Below are 27,758 nucleotides of genomic sequence, written 5' to 3'. Positions count from 1 at the left end.
CTGCGCCATCGTCAAGAGGACCGAGGGCCGGTGTTTGCATCTCGCAAATTGATTCGGGTACTGGAGGGTGCAGTACCAATGGTGTCAACGGGTTCAATGGTGTCAATGTGTAAGGGTAGGGAAGAATGTCGTCGACATCCAGCATGATGAGATCGTATGCCGTTGGGTTGACATTTGGAGGAATCGTTGAGCCGCCATCGTGGGAGCTGGGGTTGACAACTGTGGTGTTGCTGAAACAAATCAGTGTCAAATTCGCGTCCTAGGTAAAAATAAAACGAATTCTTCAGGGATTTCCTAGTATTCAGGATCAACCTCAAAAGAATCTTTAGAGAGTGAGAATATTAGTGAGCGTCTACGCTTGCTAAGATGAAATGTGTGTAAGTGTAGTGATCTAAAATTAGGTTTATTGCGTGTTTGTATCGGTAAATCATAACATTCATAAATTGATGTGGCAAGAGTTGAGGCTCTATGTTTTTCAGAGTTAATGTGCACAGGGAAGAAAATTTCTTATTGAAATTTTTAACTTCTTGTGTATCAAATTCAATTCATTCTGAGATGTAGAATGTTACTATCCACAGCCTGTTTTTGTCTTCTCTTTGGTGATGGTGGTTTGTATTCAGAGGAATCTGTCTGTAAGACATGAAAAATAAAATGTGAAAACAAACAAAAAATCCAGAGCTGATAACCATATCTGTTTACGTATTAGGTCCTAAAAGTGATTTAAGATTGTATGCATTAAACGCGCTTCGAAATAGTCCAAAAAGACAAGGTAAAAAACTAAACACTGTACAAATTATGGCTATTTCTTTCAATAAGTACCAAGGGTATCCAAAAATTCAAACAAGGGATTCTTTTAGATAGTTGCCTTTAATAACGTCACGCCAATCGAGACAGCGAAGTGTACATTCTTTCCCGTTAAAAACGAGTTTGTTGAAATAATTTGTATTGGCTTTGTAATTGTGAAAATTGTTTATGTAATTGTGCTTAATTTGCGAGGTCTGCGAAATTATCGGATTGTGCCACTTCAAAATTCTCTGCGACAACATCTACTAAATGGTTAAATTTCATTTTGTCTATTGAGTTAGTTCAATTTTTTTGACTATATATGCCAACTTGTCGTGCAGTGAAATCGGCGTGGCTGAACCGTCTTTCAATTTCAACGGGTGTGTAGATTTTAAGGCGCTAAGCGGTATGAGACCTCGCCAACCGACTCTAATGTAATTTGCTGATCGAAGTTGTCAGCTCTACATGGTGCTTTAATCAACCAAGGCAATGTTTATCTTGTTATTTGATCTACAATATGGAGTTTTTTCTGATAGTATATTGGCATACGATCAAAACATTGGTTCTCTAATACATAAAGTGGCGAGGATACGCCTTTACAATGAAACAGTGGAATAATATCTGCAATTTTCAGTGTAGCGAATGTGATCTGCTGACCTGTGATTACATATCCGGCAAGCTAAAATTTTTGTGATAATAAAAAACAGGCGGTCTGTTTTAAATCGCGATCAATACCGCAGAGTTTTTTGTGTGAGGAAAGACTCGTGTGGTCAATTTCTAATAAAACTCGAATAATCATGTAATCGAGTTTGGCATCGATTTGTACATTTGGATGCGCAGCACCGAACCAATTTTGCGTGAGGAAAAGTTCTTAATTGTCCTTTTTTATGTAGACCGGGATTCTTTGGAATAATGTAGCCACTTCTAATTTTTGCTTTAGTATAAGGTGTGACGGAGGGTGCATTGTTAGAGGTTGTCATATGGAAATCCATAAATTCCGTTGAAGTTTTGCCTGTGACGAAATTAAAACCTTCCTATTATTGTATGAAAATGTCTTGATATTGTGTGGCTTAATAAGAGCGATACTCCGGACTCATCATAAAGGTGGTCTTGAAAACGGTCTGTTTAGATTTGTGCACTGTGTTGGTGTCCAGAATTAGTTTCATTGTTTGTTGGTGTATCTAGAAAACAACGTTTCTGAAATTTGATTAATGGGCGTTTGATCTATCAGCGTCAAAAACTCGACAGTGCTCATTTGGTTCCCAAATGACTGAAAGATTTCAAAATCTGCTGGTTTGATCTCACTTTCGCTAATTTTAGTCAGCTTATAATACTGCTTGTTTGTGATATGCTGTGGAGAGCAGTCATAAAGAGTTACAATTAAACCATGTACTCCAGATCTGGATGATCTGGAACGGAGATGTTACGTTTATCATTTTTGATCGGTTGTTTTAACATTATTGGGGAAAGAAAGAATAATTTAGTCAAGAGAATGATTAAATTTGTAAAGGACATGTCTAGGATAATCCGGAGTGCGGATCATAAAAATTAAAATATCCCGCTAAATTTTTTGTGTATCTATCAAATTTGAAGTCTATTTTTCCCCGACAAACAAATGGTGAAGGTTTTTAATCGGAAAACAGCCGAAGCGTTGGCTTGTTGGTGAAAATTATTTGTCGTGTTCAACTCAAATTTCTACTGAGAAAATGATTTTCGATTGGTTAAGCAAATCTTGTGCTCTCTGTTTCTGTACTGGTGTAATCGTTTAGGCTTTAGTTATTCTTTGTTTGGCCCAATTCTGTAGTTTTTCATCGTTATTACGATATCTAAACAGAGGGGGAGGGGCAACTACAAATTTTGAGTCCAGTTCTAGCGGTAAAGTAGGATAAATTCTTGTGGTGTCGGGTTTTTTTCCAATACAGTGGTGAAAGAGCGTATCTGGATCAGGACTGGGGGAATTTGTCCTAAGAGTTATTATAGGCGGAGTTCCTTGAAATTAAGTGCCAGTGAACTTTGAAAAAACGGCGATAATTTGACCATATCTGTGATGAATTGATTGTGGGGTAAATTGAGGGGGAGGGTGTCCAGGAGGACGAGGTCTACCTGCAGACTTGGCAGTAGTAATGACTGAGTATGGGTGTTCCGCGGTTTCTTGCGCTTGTGACATTTTATTCAAGAGTTTAAATGATGACTTCTTGGGGGCGGATTGTTTGTTGGTGTCGCTGTTGGAACAACTTGGTGATTATGAGATCGGGGGAGCACAAGGATTAGTGTTGGATTGTTGACTGGGGGCGAAATGTTGATTTTAAGTTTTTGGCCCAACGTGTTGCAGCGATCGCAATAAAATTCTTTTTAGTGATTTCAGGATGGAACGACAATTACAAGTAAATTTAAATAAGTAATAATAACTCGGATTGCTGCGAGGGGTAATTTTGGTGGGCGGGCATTATGATGATAGGTGAAATCTTGAAAATCAGCCGAGGAAACTTAATAATTCTTCGATTGTGCAGACTTTCTGTTCAAAAGAAAAAATTGTATGAGGATATTCAGTCCAACTTTGTGAACTGCAGTTGTTGTTCATTCATTTCATGGAGAATTTTGATATACAAGGTATTGTGAGAGGCTGGGATAGCGTCTAAGTTAATTGTTTACTCTATATCAGTGTAGGGGATCTCGATTTTTTTTGTTTTTGCTTGTGGTGGAAAGATTGGAAGATAAAAGAGAGCAATATAAACATTATTGAAATCTCTTATATAAAAACCCATTCACAACAAGTGTGTGAATATAGAATGTAACCCATATTGTAAAAAATGTCCTGAAAACGTATTTGTTTCGTTTTAAAACTTTGAATGTAACGGAAAGTGTCAGCACAATGAGTTGTGCGAAACAGCACCCCGAGTCTGTGTTTTGAAGTTGTTTGCATACATGTCTGTAGTGTAGACGAGAGACTAACTTTCAATGTAGTGAAACGGAAAGTTTGTAGATTGTGGGTAGGCAGCTGTGAGCTGACCGACTTTGCTACTTTTAATTGATCTGAGTTCCCTTTGAGTGATAGAAAAGAACTGTACTGTGAGACAGCTCTTCTAAGTGATCAGGAGAGAGTGTGAGAAAGTTACTTAAAAACTTAGTACTTTTTCTAAGTTTCTAAGTTAAGAACAAAAGGAGTGAGAGAAAAATAGATTTAAGAAAGAGAAATTGAGAACTGGAGGAGTGAGATAGAGTTGATCAAGAAGTTTAGAGTTTTGATCAAAGAAAGAGAGACAACGGAGTTGCAAGTGAGAAAGACTCTAAAGTAATTTTAGACGATGCGGTTTGACTTGACCAAGACTTTTTTGGGGAGAAAAAAATGTACCGAATCATATCGCGTTAAATTAGTTAGATTGTGATCTCTGAGTTGGCTGCTAAGTTAAATTTTGCTTTATTTACTTTCGTTTTTGATCGTAATGAATGGGCTTTATTTCCTTCTTTATTTTCCTGATTGATTGGTTTTTGTGGTTCTGCTAGGATAGGAGTTGGAATGATAGCTTGTATGTTTTGTCAGTTTAAGGAAAGAGTTCTGTTGATTTTCTCAGTAAAATTAATTGTATAAGGGGGGAGAGGGGTAGAAAACCTATCCGAATTAGCCCACTCGTATAAAAAAACTACGTGTTTGTATTTTTACAGAATTAAAATCTATGGAGTATTTTAGGAATTATGCTAAGTTGTGTACGGCTAACTAAAGCGAAGAAAAAAATTTTGTTTGTTGTTGCGCTGGCATATGTGTTTATTAAAAGTGCGTCGTTGGTGAAGCCAAAATGTTCGACTGTGGTTTAAAGACCCTTTATTCTTTTGTCGGTTGTTTTCGTAAGCGGACATTTCTAGTAGTGTAGATTTCCCAGCTTATGTCGGGTAGTTTAGTCTGGGTATAAGATGGTTGGGGGAGGATTCATCATTATTTGGACGGATTTTGATTTTGTGATAGTCGGTTTTTGAGTGTGAAGTGCTCATATCAAATTATCAGAGAAATTGTGCCCCATTTATTCTCGATGGAAGAGTTCTTTGGGATAATATGGGACAAAAAAATTTGATGACGAGCAATTTGTTTACCTGAAAAACTCTCTGGTTTATATGTTACCATAGTGGGGATGTCAATCTTTTTATAAGGGCCAAATTTCTGTGGCTTTATTTTCTTTGAGATTCGAACTTGTGGGGCTTTATTTTCAATTAAAACATAAATGTTTAATTTGAGTGGTTGAACCGTTCCAAAACGGCGATTGATGAATGTTTGTTTTTGTTTATTTTGATTAAGATAGTTGTGTACTTCGTTTTATACATCTGAGTGTGTTCTTTCTTGGCTTAAGTAGAGCCATTGTGCAAAAGTTATTTTCTGTAACTGTTTAATTTGTGAATGAAGAACAAGAAGATTAGTATGTGTGTGTTTGGGATAGGAATGGCATGGAGGAATTTGAGAGGGGCTACAAATTCCAAAACTATCTGTTGTGGAAGATAAATTAAACATAAAGTGTTTTTCGGGTCCAATACGAAAATAAGTTCATTGGGGAAAGACATGTATTTGATCTAACGGATGATTTAAGGGCAAAAAGAAGGGTATTTACTTTGGGCGACCTTGTGTCAGATAGTAAGTTAAAATTGTGCACAGAATTGTGTTAAGTTGTCCTCTGCTGTTTTCTACTGATCCGTTTGAACAGGTTGCATATGGTCTCCGCCGTTAATGTATCCATTTCCGTTATCTGTGACTAGAATATCGAGCATTCCAAACTTAACTATCCGATGGTCAAATAATACATTTAATGCAAGAGCTGCATCGTTACTAGATAAAAGATAAAGAACGACGTAATGTGTGAAGGCGTTTACTATGCCCTAGGTATAAAAGTTTCCGTCTGAAGGCGGAGAGATTGGTCCTTTAGTGTCCATTGAATTACGATGGTTAAAGTATTGTGAAAATTCTAAAAATGGCTGCTGAGGGGCCACAGAAGATCAGTCATGTACGTGCTCGTTTGTCATTTTAGGCAATATTGTGTAAAGATTGCTATCCATCTACTAATTTTTTGGATAGTAAATTCCTTTATTGTTGCATAAATTTGCTCACGACCAGAATGGCCCGAGCGGTTGTGTTTCCAGAGTTGTCTTATTGTGTTTTGTCTGTTTATTTCAATTCGTTTATTGTGTATGTGTTCTAAAACTTGTGCTTTTGTGTTGTACTCAGAGAATGAGACAGGGAGATAATGATTATTTTCTAACAGTACTTTAAAATAGTTATATTTTATTTAAAAATTTATCGGAAAGTGTGTTGATTCTGCAACGGAGTCTGTAGTTACCGTGTTAATGTATTCTTTTGATACAGCAAATTGACACTGTATTAGTTGTGTTTGTTAATTGTGTTGTGAATTAAATTGTCTTACAAAATTTACTAATTGTTGGGGGTCAGTTCAAAATTTTAATAATTTGCTGATGCTGGTTGAGTGGATGTATTTTATTTCACAAGTTCAGTTTTAAAATGAATCGACGTCTGTCTTTTTAAGCATGGTAAAGGTGTGTTTACATTAGGTAAAAGTGGCAGAGTAATGTTTAATGGTCCGAACTGTGTGTTAGCTCAGTCGAGTTATTGGGTTGTTGATTTCTGTGATATTCGAATTACTAATGTTATAGTTATTATACTTATTATCTAGGTCTATTAGTGATAAAGTGTTTACTTTATTTGATGTTTTCAATCATCTAGTAATGAGTAATTAAATTGAGTTTCTGTGGTATCGTTTAAATTTGAGTCCATTGGTTGTGAATGTATTATAGTCTCCATTTTTTTGTCAGTTGGTGACGCCTCGGGAGATGGATTTGTATTTTCTGTAGTATTAGTAAATTTAAATGGTTGACTTTCAGCAATATGGTTTTGCAATTGAATTTGTTCATGGTCAATTTTTAATTTTTGTATAATTTTCTAATGGTAATTTTGTAATGGTTATTATACCTTCTGGAAACCAATTTGAATCGAAGATGTATTGCAGCGTTTCTTGTAGTTTATCCATTAAGTGAGGGTATGTCTCTGGTATGTGAGGGTTAGTTTTTTTGGCTGGGAAAATATGGCGTACGAGCCTCTTCCATAACCTATGTATGTACCAGGATAAAAGTGAGAGAGTATCTAATATCTCTTTCGCTGGTGGGTTTGCATTTTTTACTGAGCTAATAAACATTTTCATAAGTTGAGTAAAACCTTCGATTTCCTGTCTAGCAGATTTGAGTACGCTTTCTTTTTGTGATTGTATATTGGCAATATTTAATGTTGATGCTAGGCGTTTTAAGAATTGAAATGACGATTTTCTAAGTGCACCAGTTCTATCAGATGGCTGTAAGTCCGCGTACACTCCGTTGAGAAACTCAATTAAAGTGTCTCATAGTGGATTGAGTAAAGTGTCATATAAGAGTGAAGCATAAACATCATTGAAAGGATCACAGATAAAAAAAATTGTACCTTTTGTGGGTTGAGTTCCGTAGATCTCAATTAAATATGACAGGAAAGCTGTTCGAGAGACTTGTGAAGCCTTGTCAAGTAGAGAGAGAGGAGAATCTGTTGCTCAATACAGAAATAATGGCATTTAAATTTTTGTACTGCTTTTAAGAGTACATTTAGTTCATCCTGGTTTTGATAATGTGATACTTTTAAAGGTTTAATGTCACGTAAGAACAGCTAATTGTAGTTCATCGGAAAGTGATTCGATTGTGATGACGTTTGGCCAGTGTCACGGCTCATTTTGTTTGAATTTGAGTGTTTTTTAGCTCGTTATTTTTAGTTATTTCTGTTGGAACTGTGTTATTGTTTTTTTTTCTAAATTTAAGAGGTTATTTAAATATAAAAGTATAAAAGTTAGCTCTAAGTTTCTCTTTTAAAAGAAAAGGTTGTGTTTTTTGTGAGTTCTTTTTACGGTTAGAGTTTGTTGATTCACTGGTCACACCAGTTAAGGTAGACCCTATTTGGGTTCCCTTTACAGCTTAAGATATAAAGAGTTAGAGCTAATTATTTCTGCGCGCGAAGTAGGCTTACCAATAACTCTCAGACTAACCGACGCTATAAAACCACTGAAGATAAACTTCAATTATAACGTTGGTTATAAAGAGTGACACCAGAGTTAGAGGTATACTCATCGTGTAACTACTCTATTGGACTGACTGGAGTTAGTCGAGTCAGCGCTATATAAGAGAGAATAGTGTCTTCTCAGTATCTGATTGGCTGGAGGTGTGCATCCAGTATTTCTACTGCTACACCTCATTTGAGCGGTAAATGAAAAAAAAGAAATGAGAACATACCACTTGCGATGTGGAATGTTCCCCATGGGGGAATTTCGAGGCAATTAAAGGCCGTTTTTATTTAGTGAAATCGTGAATTCAAATAAGCTCAAGTTGTCAACTCAGATCTGGAAATAATTCGTAGTGCGATTTGAATAGATCACTTTACTCTGTTTAAATAGGTCCAAATTGACATCATAATCCAGTCTCGAAAACTTACAGGAATCTCCAAACATTTTTGTAATTAAACCAAGCAGATGGGTGTTTGCACATAACATTTCAACCAATCAAATAAAAATAAAAATAGGAAAAATGTCGAAAATTAATGATAAAATATTTGGATTGTTTGTCATGCATTGAACATCAGTATAAAACATAATGAAAATTACAACAAAGTGAGGTCAGAATATCTGTTGCCTTCCTTCTTCCCACAAAAAGGAAAAAACTGGAGCTGCAAAACTTTTTGTCCTAAATTTTTGCAGAGAAATTTTTAGTTTATAGTCTTCCGCCAATAAAATTTGAACAGTGAGACCTATAGTGAGAATTGTTTAAGTACAAGCAAGTGGAAATTTCTTCATGTAGATATAAGAAAACAGACACAAGAAAAAAATTTTGCCCAAAAAACAGAAAGGTTGGAGATATTTTTCAAAATTTTTCTTTTTTATAATTTTTTTTTGAAATAAATTTGGTCAAAATAGTAAAACCATGCCCACCCAAAATTTGGCCAATAACTTTGACAAAAAATTGTATATGAGAATAAAACAGAACAAAAGTAAATAATATTTGTGAAATTTGTGAATGTCGGATAAAAATATAGCTCATTATGTTCTTGAAAAAATTTTAGGTCGGTCAAATGATTTTACAAACAATTTTTACACCAAAACAAATGGATGACTGTGATTATCAAAAAGTTCTATGTCTTCTCTATGAACTTTTTTACAAAAAATAAAAAAAAACCGGGAAAGATTGGGCACATTTTTATTCAATTGACATTATTTTTTTTTCCTTTTCTAAAAAATCATAATTCGCTAATATCATTCAAATTTGCTTGAAAAACGCAAAACAATGGATTTTAAAGAACATTGAATTTATCTCTAAAGTTTTTCAGTTTTTGTCATCAGTTTACCATCCACAAACAGAATGTGAATCAAATGAGTTCATACCGGAATATAATTCTGTTCGATTTCAATTTTTTTTCTCTAATGAAAATGAACGAGACAATTTTCTGGTATAAATGTGACCATACTAAACAGTTAAAGTTTAAAGTTAGTATTAAATTTGGCTAATACTCACTTTTTCACATTTTTTAAAGTGTCATAATAAAGATACATGTTTTGAGATGTTGCCAATGTTTTTCATTTGTTTTTCTCCTAAACGTTTTCTTGATCTTTTTTCAATGTATTGATTATTGAATTTGTCATGTCTCCTAAAGGCAAGTTCCCGTATCTACATTTTTTTCTGTCACTAGGAGATGTATTTTACAAGATTCCATTAGCTAACTAAAATGCCAAAAACATCAATTTTTTTGTCAGAAATTTTATCCTTGATCTCTCCGCTAGAGTTCCAAAAACGTTACTTCAGAAAACTGATTTTTCACCGCAGCTCTCCAATGATATCATTTTTTTCTTTCGCAAAATCAAATTTGAAAGCTTGAAAGAATTAACTTGAAAGCTTGAAACCCACTTTCTAAAATGAAAAACATTTTTTTTTATTTATAACGCTGTTCTGAAGATGAAAGATCCTTTTAAAATTACTCTTCGCAATCTAATACTTCCGTGGAACTTTTCAAGCTCTGAGCTTTATTTGGAGAATTTGATTACTGTTTCGATATCACTTTTTCTACTGGGTAAGACGCCAATAGGGGGTGAAAGAACGTTCTGCATCTAAATTTTATCTAAATGCTTGGTGCTTGATTTTTGTGTTTCACTGTTGCTACAATTTACGATAGCGTTTCAGTGGTACTTTTAACTCAGCCTTGATTTATTTCTTGATTTGATTTCAATACGTCTTTTTTACCTGAATGTTTGACTGGCCTTTGGAAATATTTCAACAGATATTGTAACAATTATATCAAAATGTTTTCTAAGTTTCAAATTCTAGAAAGCTACATCTTTTCCAACAGTTCGCCTTAATTTGCTGAAGATGTGATATCTGATGCCGAGGTTTCATTCCAAACCAGTACAAATTAAAGAAAATGTTGGCTGACACAAAAAAAGTTTAATGAAAAAGTAATTCTACCCAGATCTGTTTCTCGAGTGTAGGGCATCAGATAGAGTAAAATTAATAGCTTGTAACTTATACGTGGACAATGATTGTTATACAGTGTTATGCTGCCACTTTTACGGTTGAACTTGCTGAAATGCAAAATTTTGGTCACGGGAATCATATTAATTTCAAAGTCTGTGTTCCCTTATCTACTTTTATTCGCAAACTACGTGTTATCTTTTCTTTAGTTTTGGCTACGTTTTTCGAGAAGTGAGTAATTTTTTGCATTTTAAATTGAAAATTGAAAGCTTTTGATATCAATTTTTGCTTAAAACTTTTATAAAAAATTAAAAACAATTAAATAAAAATTTTTCGCCACCCGGGCCGAGGAATTTGGCCAAAATTATGTAAGATCAGCGGCAACTAGCGTTGACAAGTCGGAAAATTCACCGCAATTTTCTTACATAATTTTGCGTTGAATGCGTTGAATTTAGGACAAAAATTCAACGCATTCAACGCAAAATTATGTAAGAAATGGCGGGGAATTTTCCAACTTGTCAACGCTAGTTACCGCTGATCTTACAAATTTAGCGTTGAATTTAGCGTAGATCTTACATATTTAGCGTAGAATTTAGCGTAGATCTTACATATTTTTGCGTTGAATTTAGCGTTGATCTTACAAAAAATCAACGCGTAGAACTCTTGGTATGGGACTCGAACCACTGACCTCCTGTTTACTTGTCGCCTCTTCTACCATTGCGCCACCGTACCTTGGTTTCCTCAAGAGCCGATATCCTTATAAAGCGTAGATCTTACATATTTTGCGTTGAATTTAGCGTAGATCTTACATATTTTGCGTTGAATTTAGCCTAGATCTTACATATTTTTCGTTGAATTAAGCCGAAATCTTACATAATTTCAGCGTATTCAACGCATTTATCATGTGAGAAGTGATGGGAAAAATTTAAAATTTTTTATAAATTTTGAAAAAATTTGAATTCCTAATATGTGCTGAAATGGTTTTTGCACCTTAAGAGAGCAAATGGTTATCTTTTGCTGACTTCATTTTTCTCAATTGTGCAGTATAGGGGTCGAAACAGTACAAAAATTAATTTTTGGAAAAAAAACTTGAAAAATTTGAAATCATCAAATGGTCTCAATTGTATCTTGCACTATAAAAGAGCACTAAAAAATGATTTTTCTCTGACTTCACGTCTCTCACCTTTGCAGCATAGGGGTTGAAACAGTGAAAAAAATAGATTTTTCGAAAAAAAAACTTCGAAAAGTTTTGAAATCGTAAAATGGTCTTAAACCGATTTTGCACTATAAAAGAGCACTAAAAAGTGGTTATTTTGCTGACTTCGCTTTTCTCACCTGTGAAGTATAGGGGTCAAAACAGTGAAAAAAATTGACTTTTTGAAGAAAAAAAAAGAAAGCTTTTGAAATCATAAAGTGGCCTGAAATGGAATTCAAAAAATTCAACATTAAGTTTGTAAGATCTACGCCAAAATTGTACGCAAAATATGTAAGATTGGTGTTGAAAGCGTTGAATTTATGTAAGATCTACGCTAAATTCAACGCTAAATATGTAAGATCTACGCTACAATCCAACGCTAAATATGTAAGATCTACGCCAAATTTCAACGCAAAATATGTAAGATTGGCGTTGACTGCGTTGAATTTATGTAAGATCTACGCTAAAATTCAACGCTAATTATGTAAGATCTACGCTTAAATTCAACGCAAAATTTTGTAAAAGTGGCGTTGAATGCGTTGAATTTATGTAAGATCTACGCTAAATTCAACGCTAAATATGTAAGATCTACGCTAAAATTCAACGCTAAATATGTAAGATCTACGCCAAATATCAACGCAAAATATGTAAGATTGGCGTTGAATGCGTGGAATTTATGTAAGATCTACGCTAAACTCAACGCTAAATATGTAAGATCTACGCTAAATATCAACGCCAAATATGTAAGATTTACGCCAAAATTCAATGCAAAATTATGTAGGATTGGCGTTGAATGCGTTGAATTTATGTAAGATCTACGCTAAATTCAACGCTAAATATGTAAGATCTACGCTAAAATTCAACGCTAAATATGTAAGATATCAGCCAAATTTCAACGCAAAATATGTAAGATTGGCGTTGAATGCGTTGAATTTATGTAAGATCCAAGCTAAATTCAACGCTAAATATGTAAGATCTACGCTAATTTCAACGCTAAATATGTAAGATCTACGCCAAAATTCAATGCAAAATTATGTAGGATTGGCGTTGAATGCGTTGAATTTATGTAAGATCTACGCTAAATTCAACGCTAAATATGTAAGATCTACGCTAAAATTCAACGCTAAATATGTAAGATCTCAGCCAAATTTCAACGCAAAATATGTAAGATTGGCGTTGAATGCGTTGAATTTATGTAAGATCCAAGCTAAATTCAACGCTAAATATGTAAGATCTACGCTAAATTCAACGCTAAATATGTAAGATCTACGCTAAAATTCAACGCTAAATATGTAAGATCTACGCCAAATTTCATTGCAAAATATGTAAGATTGGCGTTGAATGCGTTGAATTTATGTAAGATCCAAGCTAAATTCAACGCTAAATATGTAAGATCTACGCTAAATTCAACGCTAAATATGTAAGATCTACGCCAAAATTCAATGCAAAATTATGTAAGATTGGCGTTGAATGCGTTGAATTTATGTAAGATCTACGCTAAATTCAACGCTAAATATGTAAGATATACGCTAAATTCAACGCTAAATATGTAAGATCTACGCTAAAATTCAACGCTAAATATGTAAGATCTACGCCAAAATTCAACGCAAAATTATGTAAGATTGGCGTTGAATTTATGTAAGATCTACGCTCAAGCGTAGAACTTACATAAATTCAACGCATTCAACGCCAATCTTACATAATTTTGCGTTTTTTAGCGTTGACACCTCGGCCCGGGCAATAGGTGCTACAATTGGGACAAACAGTATTCACATTCCGACCGCAGTACGTATTGAATTTACTATAAAGCTTCCCTTCATCTATAACTTCATCCCATTGACATAAAATATCTTGTTTATAATCTATCTTTTGAGTTGCATGAGGGGATTTTCAGTAATTTGTGCAATACGCAGTATGTCTACTGATAAAATATTTCAATCTATATTCTCTCTTACGCAATTTTACATTAAATAAACTGATTTTGACTTTTTCTTCCAGTCAATGGATATTAGTTTCCAATTGCTTAGAATGGTAAATTTCCAGAATAAAACCGTTCGTTTGATGATTTCCAGGTTTTCCGTTTTTCTTTTTGCTTTCTTTTGTGTTTACAGCTTTTTTTGTTAACAGATTAGTGAATTCTTATTTACAATTTAAATTTCTCTTGAAATCTTCGCAGGCATATTGTCCACAATTGCAGATACTGATTTCTTCCTTCTTGTTTTATTGAGATCTTTTTATCCAAAGATGACAAAGACGACTTTTTTGTATAAATATCTGGGAACGCTTTTAGTTCAACAAACAAAATGCTTACGATTAAAATTCCTCAATTTGGGCTGATCGTGTTTCCTGCCTGCATGAACATGTTGATTACATTGAACTTAACTTTGTCTCCTATTGTTTTCGCTACCAAATTGTTCTTGTTCTTCAAGTTTTTCGTTGTTTATTAGTGTTTCAAGTAACTTTTGTGTAATTCTGTAATTGTTTATGTGGTTTGTTTTCCGTTTATTTTTCTCTGATGATTGTTGCTCTATTTGCCACAATTATGTTATGTTGCTTTAAGTCCTTTCAGCTGCAAATGGAAGAATTGTAAGAAATTCCTCTTGCTTTATAACCTTTGTTTGAAAAAAGTTTGCAGAAAGGTTTTCCGGATCGAATTTTCAGTCTTGATCATTTTTTCTCCAGTGAAACACACGTCTTGAACTGACGTGTCTTGAATCAGTACGATCACGTCATAATTCAAGACCTAAGTTTTGTGAAGACTTGCTCGAGAGTTTCCAAGTCTGAATCAAGTCTTGGCGTATTCTTTGTCAAGTCTTGGCCGATCTCTGCGCAATTAATAAGCAAAGTAGAGTTTTGAGAATTCATTATTTATAATTAGTGCATTTCAAAATTGGCCATACTTCGTACACGAAATATTGCGTTAATTTGGTCAACCTATTTCTGATATGAGAGCATCTACCAAATTAAGTTGTTCCGTAAATTCACTCGGTAACCAATTTTTTTCAATGGACAGAAAAGTGTGACAATAACTGATATATTAGGGAGACATACGCAAACTTTACGCATTTTCTATGAACTGAAGATTGAGGAAAGTTTGCATTTTATTGTAATTCTCGTTTTCAACTTGGATAGTTTTGAAAGCAAGTCATTGTAAATGGTGGATTTTTTCTTTCATATTACAAAGCGAAAGAGAAGCGATACTTAAAAGTGCGCTCAATACTTGATTGAAAACTTTTCTTGATGAGATACAGTACTGACACAGTACTGATTCAAGGATTGCAATTTCTGTGAATCAGTACTTATTATGGTTTGACGTTCAGTCCGGGTTCTCATTATTGAAAAATTGTAGGGTTATAAGCACAAGCAGATTTAATGTGCCAATAAAATTCTGAATATGAGCTGTCAAAACGAACAAGTAATATTGCACGAAAATAATAAATTTAATTTAACTTTAAATTTGCTTTAGCTTTCCTGCGGAATAGCTGCACGCACCTATAAGTCTGGTGTCACATCTCGGGTCCAGCTAAATCATCCAGCGTCAAATTTGACTCAATCTTAACTCCAGCTTACGACAAGTTTCGTACGCCGAAGTCCTGGTATACAAAAAATATGGAGTGCTAATGATGTCCTCTTTATGATGCCCTTCATAGTGATTTTTATGGCTAAAATTTGTGAGTGAGGTTCTTTCTCTCTCTCTCTCTCTCTCTCTCTCTATATATATATATATATATATATATATATATATATATATATATATATATGTATATATATATATATATATATATATATATATATATATATATATCGAACCTTACTAACGACTTATGTATATATAATTTACTTATCTATAATATGGTAAGTAGATTTGGTCAACCAGGTATTTCTCTCTCGGCCTCTCTTTGCTGCTGGGAACCAAAATTAAGTCTCCTTCTCAATCGTCTTTGAACACTGTTACCGTTGCTATCTGAGACAGTTTGGACCATCTGTTCAAAATCAAGTCCGAGTCTCGTTTTCTCTTCATCAGCCTTAGATGCTGAAGTTGGATTATCCCTTTCATGTTTACAAAGCAGTTGAAATAATTCTTCCACACTTTAGGGGCTCACAGAAGGCCTGGCGGATGAAGAACTGCTGGAACCAGCGCCACTTTCCATTCCATTAATTCCGCCAAACTCAATCCACCACGCGTATCCCTCGTAAATGTGGCTCAGAAGTTTGCGGTGAGCTTCAACATTGTTTCCTTCATCGGCCCTGGACAGCAATTGAGCGTACCTCTCCCGGCAAATGTCTGCCTCCCAGAACCAAGTGTAAGATGTCAGAGCAGTACTTTCTGGGTGATTGTAGGCTATTCTCCTTACTTCGTAGTTGCCTGGCACTACTGTCACACTATCGAAGTCTGACTTGTCATTCAAAGCCAGTTCTAGGCACAAATTCTCATCAATATCAACCTTAGTACTGGTCACGCTAGGCTGCGAGAAATCTCTTTCCAATTGTTTTCCAAGATCCATTTTGAAGTGTTTCCAACGGGTCTCTCTTGACTCCTTATATACCCAAAGAGTGTCCGCTACATGGTATCCCTGCATTGGGCATTTGGGTGATTGGCATGGCTTAATTGGGTGGTAGTCACAGATCTTCTGAACAATTCCGCCTCCTGGCACCAGATGATGATTCGTTGGCCTCCGTTCTACTTTAAATCTCCTTATTCCCTCATTCCCACCTGTTGTCACTGCTGTCATTTCTGGCGCATCGTATTTTGTGCTTATCTCCAGTTTAAGTTCCAGCTGTTTTGACAAACCATCTTTTAAGCTAAATTCGATGTTGAATTTTGGCATCTTTTGATTTTTGAAACGGTTGTACGACTTTTCTAAATAGTCAGAATGAACAGATGTTTCGACTCCAGTATCCAAAAGTGGGCCTGAAAAATCTTTCCAGCTAGATGCGTTTTCAGGATATTGCATATACCACTTCCACCCACTGTTGGCACCCAAAGTGACTAATCTTTCAACATTAAAGGTATTTTTCAAACCCTTCATTTCTTTTGTTCTCAAGTCAACTAAAAGGTCAGTGTTTCGAAATCTAATGCGACACGTAGATTGACTAGGGTCACAGAAGGCTGTCTCCAGTTGAACGTTTGTGTTGGGGTCAAACTGCTCCCAACTCTCTTCACTTCCAGATATCATCCGGTATCGCCACACGAAAGGCTTCTTTCCCTCCGGATGAATTTTTACACAATTTCCATCGTAGCTACATTTACCTTTCAGAAAATAGGTACAGATCATTTTAATTGCTTGTTCTCTTTTCACAATTTCTCCCGACTCAACGTTGTCCGATGGGATGCCGCCCCATTTAGGCCTCAGTTGTGGACGAGCGCTTGAACAATTGGGTTGCTCAAAATGTCGTTTAGCAACAGCCCCAGAGTTGGGATGTCCTGATGGATTCCGAGGTCCCGCTGAACTTGTTGCTTGCGATGGACCTGTCCCCCCTCCTTCGTTAGAATACGGCCAAATATAATTAATTAACAACTTTAAACGTTTATAAAAGAATAAACATTCCAACCCGTTTGACCCTAAGCGAACTTCGCTTCCCTACGAGGGTGGTGGAAAACGCTTGCGAATTTGTGACAATTATTTGCTATCTTTCGTAAGTAGAATTCACGTGAAATCTACTTATCATTTTAGCTGGACGATTTAAAACGTAGCTTTTAAGTACTTTGAATAATTTTGTGTAATCGAAATTCAGTGACAGCGGGGGGGGGGGGATATTTGTGATCAAAAATAAAATAGAGGGAATTATAATTACTTTAATTTTCCAAAATTTGATTACATAAAAGCTGTAAACATGGATTTTAATAACACTGAACTTGAATTTCAATTACTTTAAGGATGGATTATAATTACAAAGCGAGTGTATTGTAATTACATTCAATCCTCTAAATGCACTTACGTTCAGAGTGTGAAATCTAATCACAACCTTTAGTAAGTTCTTTAAAAATTTCTTTGTTATGAACTCTGCTTACGTTTTCTTGCTTGTATGTTTCGAAGACCGGCAATTAAGTTTAAGGTAAGCGTTTTCCACAAGGGGTAATTAAGAATACATATAATAAGATTGTTCGTGGGGTTCTTTTAGAGATGCATGGAAATTTGCTCAATAAATTTAGGGTCAAACGACTCGTAATGAGCCCAGGTTTAGTTTTGCCACCCAAGACCGCTCTGATTAGACCATTTCCCAGACTTTGCCTTCTGACCAGACCGTTATGCAACATTGTCCAGACCATTGTGCTACTCAAGCGTTTCCCAGACCATGTAATTTGAGTCGCACCACACCACTGGTGTGCAACCTAGATGGTCTGATCAGAGCGGTCTTGGGTCGCACAACTAAACGTGTGAAGGCTTGTGTAATGACAGCTGAGAATTATGAGAGCTTGTACAAATCTTATTTGCTGAATGCTGCGCAAATAACGTAATCAGAACAAAAAGGCGCATTAACTTGTTAACAAATTATAATGAAAACTGAATTTTTGGCCAGGAGAATAAAACGGAGGGGGGAAAGAAAGTTTTCCCTTGTAATGAAATGAGGCGCACGTATTGTACCAGCATCTCTGTCTTGCCTCCTTTCAGTCCATACCCACGCAATAACTTTTCGTCTTTGTCAATGAGAATATGATCCTTGTTACAATTCTCCTTTCTTGGGCACTTTTGCATCACCAGCAACTGACAAATGTGCAGATGTATGCATGCATCTCCATTTAGGCAGGCATTATTTTGGTAGAACGTGCAAGTAGCAGGTAGTACCTTGAATAATAGCAAAATGCGCAAAACTTAGCCCAAGACTATTAATCTTTCGGAAGTATTCAAAAATGGGATCTCTTCCGTTTCTGTCCCCCCCCCCCGCTTAACAAGATCTTAGTACGGTTTTGATCAAAGACTTATACGGTGCCGTACTACGGCCATACCAAGTTTTCCAAGTTCGGGCAACCTGGGTAGTGGGCGCAAATTATTAGCAACCCCTAGATGCACGTGTCATATTTTTACATAATGATTTACTATGTAATGGTTTGTGTTCTCTAACTGTGGGGCGCATAACGTACTGGGGGTTACAAACGGAAAAGATCCCGGTAACATTTTCATCATAATTTTCAAAATTAAGAAATAAGCGGGCGGGTGTGAGAAGGATAACTTGGATTAAGCGGCAAATGAGCGTAAAATAATCCAAGAAAACCAAAAAAAACCAAATGCATGTAATTACCAAGCCACTTTTGAGCGCCAGAACAAATCTGCTCATATGAGAGGAGAAAAAACAACCATAATCTCTGGAACACAGATGGTTTTGATTTTTAAATAAATTTTCTTGAGTAACACAACAGATGCTGCAAACATGTAGCAGTTCTGGATTCTGTCAGTGTAAAAAGCCCTTACTGTTCAAAAAACAAATCCTTCTCTAGGCTGTACAAAAAGCCAGACGTGGAATCTCTGGGGAGCATTTTTTAGGTTGTGCAAAAAAAAAAGTGGAAATACAGAGTGGAAGTAGAGCATAAAACTGGCATTGAGAGCATGAGAAATTGGAAATTTTTTAAGAAACCAGTAAAAATCGCCATGCGTCGGAATAAAAACAGTTAACAACTTTTCAACAAAGCATTCGCATATAGTGAACTGGTCAGCACAAATTTTAATTCGGAACTGTTGAGTTTAGAAGTCCAAGGATTTTCCTTTAAAATATTTTTCCAGAGGGAAATTCAAATGTTATTTTGCAAAATTCATTTGCCAAATTTGTTTCCGTCCCTCGAGTCCCTGTTAATACTTTTTCATATCAATTTCAACCATCACTCCATTTACCTGCAGTCAAAATTTTCTTCTGTTTATCTGTTTCTTGGTCCATAATTTTTAGTTAATTTAAAGACTCTAAGCAAAATGTGAAGAAAATATTTAACCTAGGAGCACAGCGTCAGGCCACGGACCTACAATTTTCTGAACGGCTTGATTATTACTTGACCAAATTTGGCCTAATTCATCTGACCAACACAAAAAGAAAAGATTTTTCTCTTGCTGAGACAAGCATAGCGTTGTCTCAAAAGTAAAATGATTTCTGTGTATAAATAGATATAACTCAAAATGGAATTTAAAATCTAATTAAATTTGACGGCTGACAGCAATTTAGCTGGAATATATTACAGGCTAACTTATTTCAAATTGACCAAATAATCAAAATCATATAAAGTGAAATAATGGAAAGAACGGTTTGTATAGTTGCGCTTACTTTGAACTCAATTTAAAAAAAGTAGACTAAAAATATTTTCATACGGGGTTATATATGAAATGTTTGGCCATTGAATTGGCGGAAAAACATCATTTCTCTATAAAATGATACTGAAAAAATGCAGGTTCATAAAACGAGGATGCATCAACTCAGTTTTATGCCAGTTTTGCTGTTATCACGCACACTACGTCGCAGAGAACACAATAAAAACAAATTTAAGAAAACATATCTACTGACCCTTGTACACCTTTACACGTGATCAAATTAAATGTCTTTGCAATTTCCAAACAGAAACTTTAATGGAAGCGACAAAACTTTGATAACTTCTAACACAACATTACTGTTAATCTCATTGAAATAACTCTTTTTCCACATTCTTCACTGCAATCAGCGATAAAGTCTTCAAAATATAGAAACCTTCATATAAATCGTGTGATGGTTTCAAAGAAAAATCAAGAAACTTAGAAGTTTTCTTTATTAAAGTTTCAAAGAACGAAAGAAGAACTTACCTGACGAACTTTATTGCTGTGTCGATAAGTAATGGCCACAAAACGAAACTCAATTCTAATTTTGTTTTGGCGCTATCATTATCTTATTGACCTATCAATCATATGTCAGAAGCAATTTCTCCCACCAACAGAAACCTGATTTTAACATCCACCGACCTCCAACTAATGAACTCGATTGTACCCGAGCCATATATGATTCTCATGAAATGTTGATGAAAATAGAAAATCACCTCCGGGATTCGGAGTCAAGATCTATTCACATGCCAATCATGTAAAATATTTTTAGCTAATCTAAATTTTCTCTGTATATTTTCGCATAGATAACCACTATAAATACAAGCTAACTTTTGTATATTTTCAGTTCAAAATTTAATTTAAAATTCAACTTATTGAATTCTTTGACCCGTGTTATCGACCACGACAATGATGTCCAGACCAGCTACAGACAAACAAATTTTGGATCTACAGAATGCAGAATCAGCTACTGCGTGGATTATGTCTTTTGTGGCGAAATGTCGCGCAGAAAAGAAAGAGGACAAGGTCAACAACGACAGTACTGTACAGGACCTACAGGTAACCAATCTCTTCCTTAGTATGTGCGGGCAAGATGCAATTATTAAACTTAGGAGCCTAATGAGTCCTAGGAATTTGATAGACACTCCGTATAAAGACATCAGATTGGCGATTCAAAACTATATTTCTCCTAAAGAGAGAGTAGTAACGGCAGAAAGGTCTAAATTTCTGTCCGTTATACAAGGTGTAGGGGAGTCAGACGACGACTTCCTAGCACGTCTTAGAGAAGAATCACGCTATTGTGACTTCGAAAAACTGAAAACAGCGGCCAACCCCGAAGAGGAGTTGGTAAAAATAAAGTTTATCTCAGGTTTGAGGGACCCTGAAGCAAAACTTAGACTACTAGACGGTATTAAAGCAAAACCAGCAATGTCAAATCACATCGTAAATACGGTGGAAAACTGAAAATCTAAATAGCCATTTTGCAAACGTGATGTTTAATTAAAAATTTAATTTTTCTGCCACTAGGCATGACGTTGTATGAGAATACACAAGGAAAGCATTTTGATTTATGTTAAGCACCAATATTTTAAAACATTGAAGCCCACTGTGTCAAATATACGAATGCAGTTTTAGATTAATTCTGTCAACTCTGACTGTAAAAAGACCACAAAAAAGCCACGATGACGAGGCCAGCTTGAGAAGTAGAACAGTATAGTCAAAAATTTGCGCAAAAGCTAGCTAAAGGACGCATAGAGTGCATATGAAAAAGTAAAAACAGAAAGCTTATCTTTGCTAAACCTTGGAACTCTTTCAAACTAATTTAAGGACTTTGTCAGATCGAAGTTCTGTTTGAACGAGGAAGTCTGAATTCTCCGCACTATACTTTCAGAAGAAAAAATTCTGATTATTAGGATCTTTTCCGTTTGAACCCCCCCCGCCCCGCTTAGAAGGTGCATAATATTTGCACCCCTCAGACGCACGTGCCATATATGTACATAATGATTTACTATGATGGCTTGTACTCCGTAGATGTGGGAGGCTCAAACGTTAACATACGTTTTCATGTTGAAAATATTGAAAGAGGCAGTGAGAACAAAAACAAAAACGCCGCTGCTTAGTCGTCATCTCAGTCCAGTTAAGATTACACCCTCTAGCCTCAAGCTCACATCGGGTGACAAAATATCAACTTTCAGTAGAAGAAAGTACTGAGCACAAAAATCATTTGCTCAAAAAGCGCGCGAAGATCCTATCGGTATGGTAAACTTTCAATGGAATAAATTTCAAACGAAAAGATGACCCAGTTTGAGGTCCCAGTCGGAAGCAGATTTGTCCAGACCAAAGATGAACGCATGAGGGGGACGTCGTGCGTTCAAATTTACATAGTCTGGAAACATCAAAAAAACGCAAGAAAGTTTGAACATGAACGCACAAAAGTCTGTTGAACCCACGAAAGTCTGGACATGAAATTGTTCATCACTCAACATCACTTTAGATCCTCATTAGACAAACCACTGTCACTGGAAATAGTGGTCTGGCAGTTGTCACAGAAAAAAATAGGACTTATTAAAATGGATGCTCTGTAAACAATAGGTGAACACAGTTGTAATAATTAAAAAAATCACTAGACAAACAATACAATGCAAAGAGCCCAAAACAACAATGAGTTGAGCGAAAGGACAGTCAACAAGTGATTTTCATTGCAGAGAGAAATTTAAAATTGTGCAATGGAAGCAAACGACAAAAGCGTGCACCAAAACCCATAAACCTTTCATGAAATTGCAGAAAATTAATGGCTATACCCAAAATTAACAGAATTGTCCTCACACTTTCCTACGATCCAATTTTTCAATTTCTAAGCCGACACTTTTATCACCGAATCAGAAGCTGCGGCTTGCAAGAAATTTTGCTTCTAGTTGCAGCTTTTGTTTGCTTACCCCTCATTTTTCGGAAAAGCGCTTGTTTCTGAAAATTTACACCAAGGACATACGCACTAAAACTTCAACGCAAGTAACCAACCTCGTCTTTGATTTCCAAGTGACCCACCACCTCTCCCCCCCCCAAAAAAAAAGAAAAATGACGAAGCGCGTCAACATTAAAATTGCCGAAGACTCTAAAATAATTTGTCTCAACAAAATTAACTGCTTGTCCTGGCAAAATGACTAAAAAGCTCAAAGATGTCAGTAACTAATCCCAACTCAACAGTCGCCTGAATCTATATCTTCTTCCTCAAGTCATGATCGATTTACACTCGCATGGTCCTCTTGATCCTTAATTAATAATCTGAGAGCCTTTTGAGTATCTTTTAGAAATTCGCTTTTCATTTATTTATGTCTAAATGACATGTTATCAGCTATCGCAGAAAAAAGTGCCAAACTCGGCAAAATGCGGTGTAATGCCCGTACCTAACTCCAAGTGAAAATCAATACTTAGTCAGAGTCTAAATCAGGTCACATTTTGCACTGAATTTGTCTGATTCAGAGCTAAATCAGTGAATCATTCTGAATTATCTTCTGATTCAGACGAATACATAATAATCTCTCTGAATTTTGTTCTGATTCAGAAATTCAGTAATCACGTCACAGTTTGATCTGAAATTGCCCTGATTCAGTACTGAAAGTTGAACAATATCTGAAATTGTTCTGAATCAGTACTGATTGTCACTGCGCTTTAGGCACGGGTGCTCTTTCTTATATCTGTTTTGGGGAATCAATTCTCCATCAGCCGTTTCGGGTATGTTTTATTGGCCATACCTGTTTCCTTGAAATTTGGTCTTTGAGGTGACGGCTGGATATGTGCTCCAATCTGCAGTTGTCTCCATATTTGCATTTCCCAGTCCAGTCATATTTACAGAAGTGCTGCTGAGGACACTGTCCTCCCATTCTACAGCCTCCGGGTGAATTGTATCCAGTACAAACTACCCCCTGTGTTTGTTTGCCTTTAGCTGATGCCATTACTAGCTCGCCAATATAATGTTCTAACCGTCTAGTTGATATTTTTTGTTTTTTTTCCTAAAACGGTTTATTTTTTTCTATTCGGTGGTTTCGCCTTCAAGCACAAAACGCATATACTAATTCAGATTCTCGGAAGCTTTCAACAATAAATCTACTTGAATCTAGTAATTTTTACTGTGCAGCGTTTTCTGAGAAATATGCGTGCTCTAAAAATCGGGATAACGTAACAGATGCTTTGTTATTGGAAGCATATATTTTTTTGCTATTTAAACGCGGTTCTTAAAAGCGCTGTATTGAAATTGCGACAGTTCCTCTCTATAAAAATTGCACCATGGTTATAGCAAAAGTATTTTCTCAGAAATACGTCCGAAAGATCTCATAAACGTGGACCAAACGAAGACAATACGTATTATTGCGTGACACAGTAGAAACAAAAGAATTGTAACAAATAAAAACAATCTCATTCAAATTTTTGTTCACAGACTAAAACCATATAAGGTTGAGAAAACAAGCAGAGTGACTGCGAAGTATTACGCACAAAGTTGAAAGAAATATTTTCGGAACTTAGTTGTGAAAAAGTTTTGTAAAAAACTCCAAATTTTGGAAATTCCGCAACTACTTTCTTTCTTTGGGTATTCAAAACTGTTCGTCTGGATATACGTTATTCATGATGCTTTCTTTCACTACAAGTTATGTTATAAGCACAAAAAAAAACTTTTTTCAAATAAAAATAAAAGAATTTATTTAAACAAGGAGGCTCGTTGATGTGCGTTTGCACATGATGTTCCGAACTCATCTACATTTTTGACATAATTGTCAACCAAATGAAGAGATAACAAAAGCTGATGTTTGAAATAAAAAAACGTTACAAAACCTAACTACTTATTGAATTACATAATGCCATGCCCCATTACAACACTCACGAGTTCTGCCATTATAGAGACTGCGAGAAAAAAAAACAAACAACAAAATAAGCCAAAACAAAAATTTCAAGGCAAAAACTCAATATCTAAACTTAGAAGCACCTAGTAATAACGTCAAAATGCAATCAGATAAAACCTTAACTACACAAAGTTAATATTTCCTAACTATACAGCAGAAGAAAACATTCCATAAAGGGACCAGGTAAGAAGTCGACAAATAGAAGAAATAATGAGGCAGAATTCAAAAATCGATCAATATTTTTTAAACCAAATAATTTCAAAAGTCTTAAAAATCATTAGCTTATAACAACATAATTCTGGGACAATTTAGTAAAGTCATTATGAAAGCAATGGGACCTGTCTTTGGTTAGACTAAGCCATGGAAACGGACTAAAATTATAGAAAAACTACAAACAATCTGCGAAAACACAAATTATTGAAGCCATTAAAATCATTAGCTATTATCTGAATAATATGTATTTTTATTTCAATTTTTATTAATAGTAATTCAGCTAAAATTATACTGACAAAAATCAGTTCATTTGGGCCGCATTTGAAAATCATTGGGATCTGTTATTACACGATTGCGCTAAAGGAAGAGAAAAAGAAACAAATACATCACTCACAGAACTTTTTATAAGAAGGCATATTTTCCTACAAACAAAACAACAGATACGTTCCAATACCAAAAAACATATTAATTTTTAAAATAAAAGGAATTGTATGGGACCTCTTGATGATGAATGAGAATAAATTACAAGTTAACAAAAAGAACAACAAAAACTAAAAAAAACTGAAAAACTTTTGGAAAAGTATCATATCAAGAACTTTATGAATATTCGCTATAAACTCATTGCTTCGAGTAACACAATTCTTTCAATGTTTAATTACAAGCTTATGAGATTGGTCAGCATTTAACGGCTACATAAAGAATAAAAAAGAAGCAAAAACAGCAAATTAAAAAAAAATGAGCGAGAAAAATGTCGATTGAAAATCCATTAAAAAACTGAAAGTTTCTGTTAAAACATTTCCAATTTCAATTAATTCTGTAACAGCAATGAGATTCTTCTTTTTTAACAATGTAAAACCGTATTATCAACGCCATCAAATTCCCTAGAATTCAACGGAAGCCAATAAATACGCTAGACTATGCCTCAATTGGACTACAAAAAGGTTTGTCATCAATAAGACATTACAACATATCACTGACTATGAAAACAACAACAAATACAGACAAGAGAAAAGTGCGAGAAGAAAGTGTCGGGGCAAATTAAACCATAAACTTTTCTCTGAAAACATTACCTACGATCCACTAACCGTCTTTTCTAAACCAACGGGAGCTATCAGTGATAAGATAATAAGATAAGATTTCAAAATGTACCAGGATTACGAAAAAAAACAAACAAAAATTTAAAAAAAACTTATGAAAAGTTGTGCATGGAAGTCATAAAACCAATAGTTCAAAGATAAAACCGTTAATTTTGGTTGAAATAGAAAAGAAAAGAGACCAGACATTACTGAGACTGACTAACAGTTCACGATATTAAGTTTACGATCGGTTAATGTTCAAAAAAAAATTTCGAAAAAATATTTTCAAAGTCTTGACAGCCCTTAAATTCATTATCTTTCAACGGCTGTCAATGAATACACTCAGTTACAACTTGGTGGGAGAAAAAATATGTTTGTTAAGCATACCTAATCAATAAGACATCCCAATAAGTCTTATGACTATGAAAACAACAATATATATGGGTAAAAACTAAAAAATTAATAGAAAAGTGCGAGAGGCAAATGTCGAAGCTTATTAAAACATACGTTTGTCTCTGAGTACTTTATCTATGATCAAATGAACGTCCTTTCTAAGCCAGTTGCAGCTATCAATATTAATATAATGTGATAAGATTTCAAAAAGAACCAATGATACGAAAACATCCAAAATTTTTGAAAAAACCTTGTGATACTGCTAACAAGATTAATTTCGGTTGCATTAGGAAAGAAGGGGGTACTGTAATTACTGAGACTAACTTACAAATCACGAAAATATGTTTTTGATTGGTTAATGTTGAAAAAAGTTCCAAAAATTTATTTTCAAAATCTTAACAGCCATTAGTTGTCCATTTAAAGCACTAGATAGGTTCACTTAATGCTCATTACGAATCCTTTTGCACTTTTAGTCAGTGATTCTATGCTATAGGCCTCCAAAAATTTTGTAAAATCTAAAAATAAAGGTCAAAATTTCAATTAAAATTACGAAAACTTAGAGTCGAAGCAAAAAAAAACATGAGCACTTCCTTGAAAACGAATTTTTTTTAATCATTGGGCATCATTTGACTGTAAATATCTTTTGTCATTAACTGAACCTCGATATGAAAAGTGAGTAGTCTCAGAGTGACTAAAAAAACAAAAAAAGATAGGAAAAGTTGTCTAAAAAACAGCACCTGAATTGAGTTCGAACTTTTTTTATTGTAAACTTTTTATCGTCTTTCGTTTATCAGGAACACAAAAATTGTTGCAAATTGTAGCCTGAAATATAATTTTGAATTTATATTTTTTAATAGAAAAGATCTAAATTACACTAAAATTACACTAAAAGTCAACAAAATCATGCGAATATCGCGTGTTCACACAAAACTTTAAACCTCGATAACTCCTCGAAAATTACCAAAATCAAAAAAATCTTTTCAATTTCGAATTCTACGCTGGACGAGCTTTTTAATGATACCACTAACATTTCTCTACGATGAATATATCGATCGGCCAAAAATTGACTGAACAAAAAAACCCATTTGAGTATATATAGTTCCTCCCCCACAAGTGGGGTCGGAACAAAAATACGACAATTATTAGTTGCCGAAGGTCAAGTTGTCACATTGACATTGACTAAGATTACCCTCTGACACCTTTTTCTCACGTGCAATATCCATAGCCCTGTCTTTTATTGTTTCATGAAGAAACTACATATACATCTAGTAAAGTTTATAAGTGTGCGTGCTGGTAGTTGAGAACTTTTACGTCACGCCGGTTTACGGTTTTGAGTTATTAACAAATTAAAACGCCAGAAAATGTTTTAAAAAACTTTAAGTCTTCGGGGCACTACTTTTTATCATGA

The 27,758-nt window shown here is 35.0% G+C and overlaps 2 protein-coding genes across 2 annotated transcripts in view; one reads left to right on the top strand and one right to left on the bottom strand.

Moving 5' to 3' along the window:
* The window catches only part of LOC142351038 (uncharacterized), a 38,179-nt gene extending 13,969 nt beyond the window's left edge, over window positions 1-24,210 (bottom strand). Inside the window, exons 1-3 of the mRNA XM_075403099.1 lie at window positions 23,526-24,210; window positions 18,059-18,288; window positions 15,375-16,972 (exon numbers count right to left, since the gene is read on the bottom strand). Of these exons, the coding sequence (XP_075259214.1) occupies window positions 15,592-16,972; window positions 18,059-18,288; window positions 23,526-23,726 (1,812 nt within the window). The 5' untranslated portion in view covers window positions 23,727-24,210 and the 3' untranslated portion in view covers window positions 15,375-15,591. The remainder of the gene's footprint in view (window positions 1-15,374; window positions 16,973-18,058; window positions 18,289-23,525) is intronic.
* LOC142350815 (acetyl-CoA acetyltransferase B, mitochondrial-like) overlaps window positions 1-27,758 on the top strand; it is a 406,383-nt gene that overhangs the window by 316,254 nt on the left and 62,371 nt on the right. The window lies entirely within an intron of this gene.

This window comes from Convolutriloba macropyga, chromosome 12, assembly GCF_964194025.1.
Source record: "Convolutriloba macropyga chromosome 12, txConMacr16.3, whole genome shotgun sequence".
Classification (NCBI taxonomy): Eukaryota; Metazoa; Xenacoelomorpha; order Acoela; family Convolutidae; genus Convolutriloba; species Convolutriloba macropyga.
Note: the sequence above shows the minus strand (reverse complement) of the source record. Positions and strands in the feature narration are given on the sequence as shown.